At 45.4% G+C, this 13108-nt stretch overlaps 1 protein-coding gene across 1 annotated transcript; it reads left to right on the forward strand.

Annotated features, from left to right (window-relative positions):
- The first annotated feature begins 4301 nt into the window (after positions 1-4301).
- On the forward strand, positions 4302-11174 carry LOC100278412 (uncharacterized). The gene is made up of 6 exons (NM_001371710.1): positions 4302-4659; positions 8738-9141; positions 9251-9422; positions 10019-10263; positions 10392-10579; positions 10661-11174. Exons 1-6 carry the CDS (start codon positions 4512-4514, stop codon positions 10818-10820), a joined length of 1317 nt encoding a protein of 438 aa, NP_001358639.1. The 5' UTR covers positions 4302-4511; the 3' UTR covers positions 10821-11174.
- Positions 11175-13108: the final 1934 nt, after the last annotated feature.

The following is a 13108-nucleotide window of genomic DNA, read 5'->3' on the forward strand; positions in this document are numbered from 1 at the left end:
CCATAGGTAGCAAATCAGGGACTCCCATCCCTCGCCTCCCCCGCTTCCAAGGTTTCGTAGAGAAGGAAGGGAAGGGAAGTGGCGGGCATACATATTCGTTGCCGGAGAAGGACACGATGAAGACCTGGGCATCTGGAGGCGACATAGATAGTATACCGCTATATACATATAGGGAGAGAGCACGCAAGCAGAGAAAGAAGTCCAGTCGGAGTAGCTCCAAACCTAGAGGCCCTTGCACTAGGCGTCAGTCCGAGAAGGGCGAGAGAATGTGAGTGAGAGCACCTAGAGGGGGGGGGGTGAATAGGTGATCCTGTAAAATTCAAACACTAATAGCCACAAAACTTAGTTATGAGTGTTAGTACGACTAAGTAGCTTGAAGCGAGTTCTTGTGAACACAAACAATCACAGAGAGATCAACACAAGACACACGATTTTTATCCCGTGGTTCGGCCAAGTAACACTTGCCTACTTCCACGTTGTGGCGTCCCAATGGACGAGGGTTGCACTCAATCCCTTTCAAGTGATCCGATGATCAATTTGAATACCACGATATTTTCCTTAGAGTATTTTCCCGTTTGTGAGGAATCTCCACAACTTGGAGCCTCTCGCCCTTACAATACATATCACAAAGAAAGCACAGAGTAAGGTTGGGAAGAGCAACACACACAAGACTCAAATCCACAGCACAACCACGCACACAAGTCACAACTTGAGCTCCAAACACAACACACGGAGTTCGCAACTTAAATGGAGCTCAAATCGCTAACACTGAGAATCAAATGCGTGGAGTCGAAGTCTGGGAGTCTTAGAATGTTTCTTGTAAGCTTGGGTAGCTCCTCTATGCACCTAGGGGTCCCTTTTATAGCCCCAAGGCAGCTAGGAGAAGTTGGAGGCCAACTTGGAAGGCCAAACTTGCCTTCTGTCGGGTGGTGCACCGGACAGTCCGGTGCACCACCAGACACCTACTGTAGCCTGTTCAGTGCCGATTGCCTTCCAAATTGGGCACAGACGACCGTTGCAGCTCCGGGCCCATTGGCGCACCGGACAAGCACCCTGCCGACCGTTGGAGCTGCCACGTGTCGCCCGCGGATTGCGCGGCCGACCGTTGGCGCTGGCGACCGTTGGCTCACCGGACAGTCCGGTGCACCACCGGACTGTCCGATGAATTATAGCCACGTCGCCATTTCTGTTTCCCGAGAGCGACGAGTTCGCCGCGGACTACTCACCGGACAGTCTAGTGCACCACCAGACAGTCCGGTGAATTATAGCCGTACGCCGCCGTTGAGTCCCGAGAGCGGCCTTTTCACGCGGACCAGCCTGGCGCACCGGACACTGTCCGGTGCACCACCGGACAGTCCGGTGTGCCAAGCTGAGCTGGAGTTGGCTGCACAGAGCCAAGTCTTTTTCCAATTCTTTTCTCACTGTTTCTAGCACTTAGACAAAACACATTAGTACTCAAAACAATGTACTAAGTCTAGAAACATACCTTTTGCCTTGATTTGCACTTCTCGCTTTATTTGGCACATAAGAACTTAATTAAATGTGTTGGACACTTAATCACCAAACCATTATAGAAATTGCCCAAGGGCACATTTCCCTTTCAGTGAGTGCCTACCCAGCTTGGACCTGCCGAGGCGACACAACACCACCATTGACTCTGTAGCATATGCCGACTATTGTCGCGCTATAGGCCTTGGTTGTCCAATATATCAGACCTAGACTCCTCATCGCCAAGATAACCTAAGCATGGCAGGCGCCACCGTGTCCTCCTCGGCGACACGCGCGGAGAAAGGCTAGGAGTAAGACCGACTCGCCTCATACCCGCGTCGATGAGCGTCGGTCGGCTTGCGGCTGCAACCATGGGCAGAGGCAGCAGGTTGGGGAGGAAGAACATAGCGAAGGCCGGGAAGACGAACGGGACGTCCGACGATGGCGAAAACGATGGTGCGCGCAAGCTGTGAAACGTCCTCGTGGACGTACAATAGCCACTATGCGGGTCGGTTTCGGGGCTGGTGTCGGACGAATACGGGGAGGAGGCACATGCTCCCACGCCCTCGGTCGAGAATGGGGTGGCGCGGAGGCGGAGGCATGAGAGGAGAGAGAAAAGAAGCTGGATGGAGAACGAGGTGGCAGCAATTGATGCGAGGACTATCATTATCGTGTGAAGGTATAGATGGCCAAATGGGCTATGTCTGGTGAGCCGGCCCGAGGCACACCCCATTTAATAGTGTCTGGACCAGCCCGACACGAACGCGCGTGCCGTGCTTGGGCCGTAGCCTCGGCTCATAGTACTGGCCTGGCCCGACACGATTATATTTTTTATTTTACAAAAAAATTGTATATACGTATGTACAATTTATATTCAATATTAAAAACACTTAAGCATGATGTTCTACTCGTTAGACGTCTTCACCTAGTGTCTCCCGCCCTTCTTTTATCAGGGCATGTGTTCGAACCCCACCTCCTACACCACTTTTTAATTTAGTACTAGTCTAATACCAGTGCGCTGCGACGGTACCCAACTATATTTAATGATATTGATTGGGTGACTAAACGACACTTGAGAGTCTTAAAGGACCCTCCACATAAAAAATACCCATAATAAGGGCTAGTTTGGTAACTCTATTTTCCCAATGGATTTTTATTTTCCCAAAGGAAAATGAACTAATTTCCTTTGTGAAAATGAAAATCCCTTAGAAAAATGGGGTTGCCAAACTAGCCCTAAATGAATTTAATGTCAAATTGAACATATTGTTCATATACCCTAACCAAAATCATCATTGAGAGATTCCATAGTTAACACATGCAAATACATTTATGGTGATGGATTAACAATTTTCTCCAAGTTTGGCCAGACATAGAAAAGCACAAGTACGCCAACAAGACCATTCCTGAAATACCAAATACTATAAGTTTATCCTCTAATGCTTAACATGCTTACGGAAATACATACTTTCTTTTGCCTTTAGAATATCACATATCAAACAATAAAAATATAACTACTTCTGCATGGACCATAAATATACGTCAAACCCAAGTAGCTCATTAACCCGTTTGGCAATCCAGGGCCTCATCACGTCCAACTTGACCTTTGACGTATCCACCTACCAAGCACAAAATCGTTAGATCAAAGGAAGCCCTTACAGACAACAGTTATATATATCCCTAAAGTATTGTGTGCTCATTACAGCCAAATTGAGAAACAAAGGGTATGAGTGGAAAAACGAACTGGCTAGATGGTCAAGCTCGGACGCAGACTTCTACGTCTTGAGCAGCTTGGCTTGCTTATTTGAGAAGCTTGTGTCCTGGTCATTGGACGTCCCCTGCAAAAAACACGACAATTAGAGCGATCTCTACCAATAATAGATCCGACGAGAATAATTGTGACCAGACGAAGCGCACGCTAGGTAGATCTACCGTTGATGTCGTGTCGCCCATGGGATGGGAGGAGCAGAGTGGAGTTCGCGTCGAAGCGGAAGACGAGTGAGTTAGAAGATGGGCTCCTAGTCCCTTTTGCGCGACGAAGAGGTTCAAAGTTGGCTGGACTCGATGCAACTTTTATTACCTAGTGAGCATCCTTATTCGGAGGCAAGCGCCCTAATCCTCCTCGCTGGTGGCGGTGCAATGACGGAAGAAGCGGGCGGAGGTTGTTGCAAAATGGACGGAGTTTGTTGCTAGAGCGACAGATGCGAGAATGCTGTTGTGCGAACAAATAGGATAGAGATGAGATATGATACCGCGGGTTGATTTTAAAAAAATACAAGGAGTTATTTTTGTAAAAAGATGACGCGAGACGATCGTTGAAACTGGTGATTTAATATAGTAGAGATATAGATAGAGATATTTTACGCTAATTTAACCAAATGGACCAACAGACTAACGGGCCAGCCCGACACGGTCAGCAAGCCATCGTGCGGTGCCTAGGCCAGGGTTACACGGAAGGGATTGACGTGCAACTGGTTAATTTGAAATAGAATGCAGCTGGTTAATTTGAAATAGAATAGATGTGAGGAATTATTTGTATTAAGATGACATGGAACGACCATTAAAACTGGTGTTTTAATATAATAAAGATAGAAATAGAGACAGAGACATAGAAGAGATAGAAGAGAGAGAGAAATTCAAATACGAAATTCGCTCAGGTGGAAAGTATACGGTAACACAGATGAGATACATTTCTTTTCGGCTGGCTGTATTGTGGCATGTTTTTTTTTCCAGATGGATCAGGCTCATGGATCTCCGTAACGTCTGGCCCAACCCAACCCGCCCAGGCACACTTAGCATAACCCTATCTCCGCCCAGTGAGGAGGCGGCACGCGCGCGCCGTCGACCACGCCCATGCCGAAATCTGCCTCTGTGGGCTGTGGCTGCCGGACGAGCAAGCGCCACGCGCGCGCCGTGCCTGCCATGAGCCGTCAGTCCGCAGTCCGCAGTCCGCAGCCACACTTTTGCTAAACCCTAGTAAATATACGATACGAAGCGCAAACGCTTGCCTCATCCTCGAATTCGCCATGGCGATGCCCACCACCTCGTCTGCTTCCCCATGCCAGGCACCGTCGCCCGCCGGGCTGCCCATTTCCCCTGGCGCCCGCGCTACCATCCTCTCATTCAGCCGCCGCCTCCGCCGCTCCCGTGGCGCCATCATTTCTGCGCCCACTGGTAGGACGCTATTTCGACCCTCTTTCGGTTCTCCCAACGTTTGAGTGGTTGAGTTGAAATAACGGATAGGAAATAAGGAAAATTATTTGTTTGTTGGCTGTGGCGGGCTCGGCTAGATCAAAATTACAATTATGCCTTTATAGATTTGTCTTGGCTATTGAGAAATTGCATCTCAATTCTGAGTATGCGGATTCGACAATTACATTTGTAGTGCTGATGATAAATACAATAGATATTCTTAGTCTGTCATTTGTCTGAAGATGAATTCTTTGAGTGTGCGGATCGAGAAACCACCCATACCAGGATTGTAAAGATTGTGATTGTTTAGATATTTATCTGCCTGCTGTGGGCACCTCTTGAATACAGGTGCGCATGGCTGGCAACTCAATGAGCACTGGATTTAGAATAGACAAACTAGATCAGTTTGGGAAATGACAATTGGTATTTTGGAAAAAGAGTGGATTAATTCCTTTTCGTGCTTGATTTTGATCTATCACATTGCAGGCTGGCCTTTTTAGTCAAGATGGCCAAACCCTCATAGGGCTATAACTCGGAGTTGGGACACTCTCAGTTTCTAAATTCTAACTCGAATTGACTTTTCCTATTCTCTCTTTCCTAATCTACTAGCCAACCTAGTACATCCTGGAACCTAATGGGCTACTTGCGCCCTATATGTGGGAGCTGAATAAAGTCCAGAACAGGGGTTTTTGTATTAACGCAAAATTATCATGATGTTGATCAAAACTGTAACCATTACTATAGCTAGTGGGGTTGATTATGTATTGCCAGCCCAAGAACTAGATTCACATTATTTTTAATGTATTCTTATGGTGTAATTAAAAAGTACATAAAATTATGTAATGCTAAAAGAGGAAGATAATATATGTGGCTTTTGACATATATTTTTATATCTCTGACAATGTTCAAATTAAGATATGTTGTCAATTGTTGTTGATTTCTTCTGATGTCATGTCCTTTTATAATGCAAAAAGAGTGGTTCGACGTAATCGTGAGATCCATGACATGTGAGGAAATCAATATGTGGATTTCCACACACCAGGGTCAAAAGGTCAAGGCATGTTCTGATCTTTATTTCTTTCCCCAGAAGCCAAGGCTGCTATTGTATTTTTTTCCTCAAACACGTAGGAGGGCTGCGTACCGTTGGATGAAGAAGAATAAAATGGGTAGAGAACCCTCTTACAAACAACACAAGCAATGTTCAAGACCAACCCACGCTAGGGACCCCCTCCCTTTCTCCCCAATGGTCTAAAAGAAAAAGGAAACCGACCAAGATCAACCCAAAAAGAAATCTGATCTTGACTTCCTTAGATGGAAGGGCAGTGAGGTGAGAAATACCACATGCCCTAGCTAAAACCCAATATTTAAACTCATTTTTAACGTAGACCATGATCAAGGATAAACTTGGTGATACTCTATCAAAAACACACAGTTGCGGAGGTTCCAAATAGACCAAGCTCCCAAGATGATCATCAAATCGATTCCCTGTCTAACCTCCTCATCAACCTTGGAACTTGCATCAGACCACCAATCGTCAAAGGATGGGAATGTAGGCTGCGGTGAAAGGCTCTGCAACTTTCGTTGGAGCTACAAGAACCAGAATTCTCGAGAAAATACACAAGCAACCAGCAAAAGGTTGATCATTTCAGGCTCCTGGTCACAGAGGGGGCAGTGGGCCTGGTTCGGCAAACCTCTCTTTTCAATTTTGTCATCTGTCCAACATTTGTTGTGAGCCGTCAGCCACATTCTGATATGATGTTAATCCATTAGATTTTGTTTTGAAATCAGTTTTCTGAAAGTTTTTTTAAAATTTTAGCAACAAGTGATTATGGTAGGAAGTAAGACAGAAAAGGACACGACAAAGCATATATTTAGTAGAACGAATGGTATGCCTTGCACTAACGGAAAATGCTGTTCCTACCGGTGAGGGTGGGTAGGAGCCCCGGTCGATAAAGGGCGAGGGGCCTGGCCTGCCGAAGGTGCCTGACCACTGGGAGGCGCGCTGTAGAGGGTCGGGGCGGGAGTGGGTGTCTCCGTCTCCATGGTGAGCTCCTCGAGGGAAGCTCGTTGCGGACGACGTGGAAGGTGGGGAAGGGCACGATCCTCTTGATGAGAGCTTTCATGTGGCCGTAGCGGGGCTGAGGCCACATAGAAGGTTCAGTACCAAGGTACGATCGGCAACGGGCTCGCCGATGTCGTGGAGAGAGTTCTCCATGCCCTTCATCTGGCGGCAGTACTCGCACACGGAGAGGTCCTCCTGAGAGAACAGGTGGAGCTGCGCGTCGAGGTGGAGTGCCCGAGCCTCTCGGTTCCCGAGGAACTGCTCCTCGAGGGCGAGTCAAGCCTCATGGGCTACCGGCAGGGTAGAACTGCGACTGAGGAGGAGGCGCTGCACGGTGGCCATCTGGGCGGTCAAGGCGGCGCCCATGGCACGCTCTTGCTCCAAGGCAAGTATCGCGTCATGCTTGTGCTCGTGAGAGGCGGCGACGATGGCTGTGACCAGCGCGGAAGAGATGGGCGTGGAGCTCGACGAGGACACGACGATGTCGGCTCACGCGGGCTCGATGAGGGGGGGGGGATCCGACGGGGAGCGCCACGTGCGCGGCTGCTGCTGCGGGGTGAGAGTTCCGGGGAGGAGGCCGCCGGGGAAGTCACTGCTGCTGCTCCAGGCGACGGTGGCGGCGGGGAGCAGGTTGCACAGGGTTGCGGTGGTGTGGGGGGCGAGCAACGGAGCCGCGCTCGCGGGGAGCAGGCCTGCGAGTAGCAGTCCTGTGGCGGTGGCGGGGAGGGGCGCCCCCGCGCTTGGGACGGCGGCATCGGCGGGGATGGTGGCCTCGCCGGTGAAGGCGGTGGGGAGGTCGGCCATGGGGCTGGCGGCCAGTGGCGACGTCACAGGGGGGCGCCGGCGGCAGGGCGTCGACGGCTGGGGAAGGGGAGAGGGTGGCCGGCGGCTGGGAGAGGGAGCCGGTACAACTAATTAGTGTAAATGTGCTACCTGGCATGTCTAGTTCAGAAATGCGTGATAAGTTTTGTATGTAGTCTAAGTTTAGCTCTTCTTAGTTCCTTGTAGAACTTTCTCTACTCAAAAGGTTCTTTTGAAGCTTGCATCAATTAAAGGCTCTTTTGATGAATTGTATTTTTCTGTGAACTCATTCATTGCCTCTTATTATTTTAAGGTTTGATTTGCGCATTTTCTTTTAAACAAACTCAAAATTTTAGAACTGTTTTCTTTTGCAATTTGTATGAAAATTTTATTGTAAGTGTCAGTGACAAAAGACAAAAGGAAATATATGTATCAAGGCATCAAGCATTCTAGGTAGTAAAGAATGTCAATTGAAAAAAATCACTTGCCTTCTTAGTTTTATTCTATCTTTAATTTCTTTGGTGTAGATTTTTCCTTTGAAAATAGGTAAGGTGGTATAATTATCTCTTGACTGTCTGATATTTGCTGTAGATTTTATATACTGTATGTATTGACTATCTTTCTGTCTGTATAATAGCATTTTTGCATGCTTGTTCATTTCACATGCTACAGGCTTTCCTCTTTGCTTTTGACCTCTACCACCTTTAACACGTGTAGGAGCAGCATTTGAGGTGCTGTTTTTTTCAACAGGGAGTACGGTAATGCAACTAGCTAACGGTGCTAACTGTTGCAGAGGAACTAAAACACTATCTGTTTGGTTTGGCTCTGGGTGCTCGGCCCCAAATATTTGTTGCTGAGATTCTGTGAAGGGAACTAGTAACGCTTGTAGGGAAGGGGCAAAAGAGTTCTAATGGGTCGGATCCATTTGCAACTGATTACAGACCAATCCATCCAAACATAAAATGGCGCTAGGCAATCACGTGGGGAATCATTGGTGGTCTAAGAACGTCGAACACAGCTATGATACTAGTCTAGTCAGATGCTTGGCTACTAGGCATACAAGTCTCTTGACATTGCAACTATATGTATTTGGGTGTATCTGTAGATTGAACTCATGAGGTTCCTTATATTTTGTGCTTTATCCATTCTTGAAAAGTTTGTCCTCTATAACAGCATACTTTTTTCTATTGATCTTAGGTTGTCTGTTTCTTGGTCTTCCCAAGTCGTGCTGTTCTATCGCAGCCTTTGGTGAAGTGGCAGCGGTTTCTGATGATTATGTAGAAAGCTCGCCCTCAAGCAGTGGATATCTGAATAGTACTATGGATGCTTCATCTCATGAAGATAATCAATCAGAAAGGGTTGCTAAAATGAACCAAAACTCCAGAGACAATAACAAAATGATCAAAATATGTGATAAGTTAATTGGCGTATTCCTGGTGGATAAACCTACACCAACGGATTGGAGAAAATTACTAGCTTTTAGCAGGGAATGGGACAACATAAGGCCTCATTTCTTTAAACGCTGCCAGGAAAAAGCAGATACAGAGCTGAACCCTGAGATGAAGCACAATCTTCTCAGACTTGGTAGAAAACTTAAAGAGGTCATGCATTTACTGACTCACAGCAGGACGCCCATCATGGTTTACCTGATTATTTGATTTAGGGTTCCTCATAACAGATATTCAATTAGTTTGCTCCCCCCTTTTTCAGATTGATGAAGATGTACAGAGGCATAATGAACTTCTTGAAGTAGTAAAATCCACACCATCTGATAAACTTGGTTCTATTGTTGCTAAGCGGCGTAAAGATTTCACAGTGGAATTCTTCAACCACCTTTACTATGTTGCAGAGTCTTGTCATGATGAACCAGAAAAGCAAACTGGTGAGGCATTTGAGTACTGGGCTCTGATGTCTGCAACTTTGCATGTTATTTCCTCTTGTTTTTCAACTTATGATATGGGCCCCTTTTCTGCCTATTTTGTCGCCCCCCAAGAAAAAAGAGAGTATAACATATTATTAATTATAATAGAGACACATCAAATGGGCAAATGTACTGGTTTGGTTATCTGCAATATTACAGACATATCAATGACAATTAACTATAGGTTGATTCTTATGAATTTATGCACTCCAATACTAACTATATATATATATATATATATATATATATATATATATAATAGAGCTATATCCATTGTACAACTCTTAAGACCCTAAATAGTTCCATTTGTAGAATGTATTTTGATTAAGCCGCACAGTCATAATGAGACCCAACTTTTTCCTCTCAATTATTGGGTGATTTCTGCAAAATTTTACTTTTTGCAACAATAATTGTTGTGGAGTTTCTCATTAGTTGTCTATAGACATGTAGACAGCATTAGTGGTGATCCCTGATCTGAACATAAATATTTTTATTTGTCATTTGTGTTTGGCCAATTGGATTCATATTTTGTAGCATGGACCTTTTTATCCTTGTAGAGTTGGCAAAGCTTGGAAATGATTGTGTAGATGCCCTACAAGCTCATGATGATACAACAGGGAGCCTTGAAGCTTTGAATGCTGCAGAATTGAAGTTAAAAGATATACTTAATTCACCTTCGGTGGATGCTGCTTGCAGAAAGATTGATGACTTGGCTGAGAAAAAAGAACTGGACTCTGCACTAGTGTTGATGCTTTCAAAAGCTTGGTCAGCTGCAAAGGGCACTGACATCACGAAATCTGAGGTAAATGATTATAGTATTCAGCAAGCTCATATATGCTTGAGTTTGTGTACATTTTGTCATCTTGTAGTTGTGGTCGAGTGCTCCAAAATCGTCTTTGAGTGTTTCCTGATCCACAATGCATGACACAGGCAAAGGATATAATGTTTCACCTATATATGACTGCGGTGGCGAATCTCCAGAGACAAATGCCGAAGGATATAAGAATACTGAAGCATCTTATAATGATAGAGGATCCAGAAGAACGGTCAAGTGCACTTAATGACGCTTTTACTCCTGGCCCTGAACTTCAAGGGGACAATGTTGATACATTATACACGTAAGTATTACTGGTGCACTGGTGATGATTTTGTCTACCGTTCTTTTGTTTTAATGTTGCTTGTTGCCTGGTGGATTGTAGGAGTCCAGAGGCGCTGCACACTTGGGCAAGAGCTATAGTTGATGCATATTATAACAGCAGAGAAGGCACTCTCATTGGGCAAGCAAGAGACATGATGAATCCTAAAATCATTAAGAGAGTCGAAGAGATAGTGAAGATAATCAAGGACAAGTACCTTTAAGTTTTAGTCATCATAAAATGGGGGTTTAACATTTCTACTGATTGTACAAGTCTTGTGCGATGATGGTCTTTTACAGGCTGCTCCCGTCAAAACTACTGCCATCGTTCCAGTTGGAACTCCTCAGCACTGACGAAACAATCAGTGTTTAAAGGAAATGCAAGTTGTTGTAACTCATTACAATGAGAAGGTGTTTGTAGCATGTGGTATCAGTTTAGCTGCTACATAGATATTAGCGGAGTACTTGTAGCTGTCCTGACTCTAACAGTGTTGTAACTGTACTAGTATCGAACCAGGAGACATGTATGTGTCCAAGCATTCTTGTAATGAGCTAGTGATCTCAAACAATTCTACGGCTTATGCTGACTCAAACCATTTAAGGGCTTGTTCGGTTAGCTCCTAATTCATATGGATTGAGTGGAATTGGGTGTGTTTAAATCCTAAGTAAGTCAAACTCCTTTTTAATTTTTTCTAATCCCATTCAATCCTTAAATAATAGGATTAACCGAACAAGGCCTAAAGTAAGCCAAATGTTTCTGGACATATTTGAACTGAATAATGTAAGAATACCTGGTTTTTGGTGATATTTACAGCCGCACAGCTTCCAGCTGTGTTGTCCATGTGGACATTTAATATAGTCAACAAGATTGAGAATTGCTAACATCTCAATGGATATGTTCTGTATCTTCAGATTCGGCTATATTCTTATCGAAATAGTATTATGTCGGCTTAAAGCGGCAGAACAAAGATTTTCACGCTCTAAAGGCTAGTTTGGGTACATCCATCCTCAATAATTTCTTCCTCGGTCACCTCCAATCCTTAGACCTTATTCAATTGTATAAGAATTGAAGAGGATTAAATCTCTTGAATAGGAATGAATTTAATCCCCTTTAAGCCTTGTTCGTTTGTGCCGGATTGGTGGGTCGGAACGATTACTAACCGGATTGCTTCTCTAATTTATATAAACTTTGATTAGCTGGAACGATTCCGGGTGTAATCCGACACAAACGAACAAGGCCTTAATCCACTCTTAACCGAACAAACCCTTATGGAAAATCATGGATCCAAACTAGTCCTAATGAGGTAGAAGCCACAAATGATGTCATTGTATAGGATTGCATCTAGACGTTTTTTTAGATCTGTCTTGTGTACTTTAAGCCACATTACCAGCACATGCTTTGGGTTCGCACCACCCACCCCGACCCCACTAGGAGCACCGGTGTGTTGTGCGGGTTTTGTTCGACCGGGTGGGGACTGGGTCGATCGGGTCACAGGTGGCTGCACAGTTAGTTTGAGCATAAATAATGTCAGATATAACGTAAATGTTGTTACAATGGTTAGCACGATATCACGAACGACTCCCGCGTAACAGACGTGCGCAAATCAGGTGGTTACAAAAAATACCGAGCTAACGTGAGAGTCGTGGATATCTGTGGGATGTCGTATTCATGATTGTAAAATCCTCAAATTCGAGGGTAAATAATGTTAGATATAGCGTAAATATTGTTACAATAGTCAGTGCAATGTCATGTACGACCCTCTCTTAACAGATGTGCACGAATATAGGTGGTTACCATAAATACCGATCCAACGTGAGAGACATGGATATCTCTAGGTCTTTATATTCATAATCGTAAAATACTCAAATTTGATCGTAAATATTTTCAATTATAGAGTAAACGTTGTTACAATGGTCAGCATGATGTCACGTACGACCCCCTCGTAACAGATGCGCGCAAATCCAGGCGATTACCGTAAATACCGAGTCAACATGAGAGACATGAATATCTCTAGCACGTCATATTCATAATAGCAAAATCCTTAAATTTAATCGTAAATATTGTCAATTATAGAGTAACTGTTGTTACAATGTGTCGGGGACCATAATTAAGGGTACCCTCAAGGCTCCTAAATCTCAGCTGGTAACCCCCATCAGCACAAAGCTGCAAAGGCCTGATGGGTGCGACTAAGTCAAGGATCGGTCCATTCGAGGGACGCGATCACGCCTCGCCCGAGCCTAGCCTCGGGCAAGGGCAGCCGACCCCGGAGGATCTATGTCTCGCCCGAGGCCCCCCTCCAGCAACGAACACACCTTCGGCTCGCCCAAGGCCCAGTCTTCACCAAGAAGCAACCTTGGCCAAATCGCCACACCAACCGACCAAATCGCAGGGGCATTTAATGCAAAGGTGGCCTGACACCTTTATCCTGACGCGCGCCCTCCAGTCGACAGAGCCGAAGTGACCGCAGTCACTTCGCCGCTCCACTGACCGGTCTGATAAGAGGACAGCGCC

Source organism: Zea mays, chromosome 4, assembly GCF_902167145.1.
Source record: "Zea mays cultivar B73 chromosome 4, Zm-B73-REFERENCE-NAM-5.0, whole genome shotgun sequence".
Classification (NCBI taxonomy): domain Eukaryota; kingdom Viridiplantae; phylum Streptophyta; class Magnoliopsida; order Poales; family Poaceae; genus Zea; species Zea mays.

Bases quoted from the DNA above. Each gene is read 5' to 3' on its own strand.
- LOC100278412 (NM_001371710.1), top strand. From the start codon at position 4,512: ATGGCGATGCCCACCACCTCGTCTGCTTCCCCATGCCAGGCACCGTCG. The intron at 9,142-9,250 runs GTCATGCATTTA...CCCCTTTTTCAG, and splicing joins TTGGTAGAAAACTTAAAGAG to ATTGATGAAGATGTACAGAG. The intron at 10,264-10,391 runs GTAAATGATTAT...TGCATGACACAG, and splicing joins CTGACATCACGAAATCTGAG to GCAAAGGATATAATGTTTCA.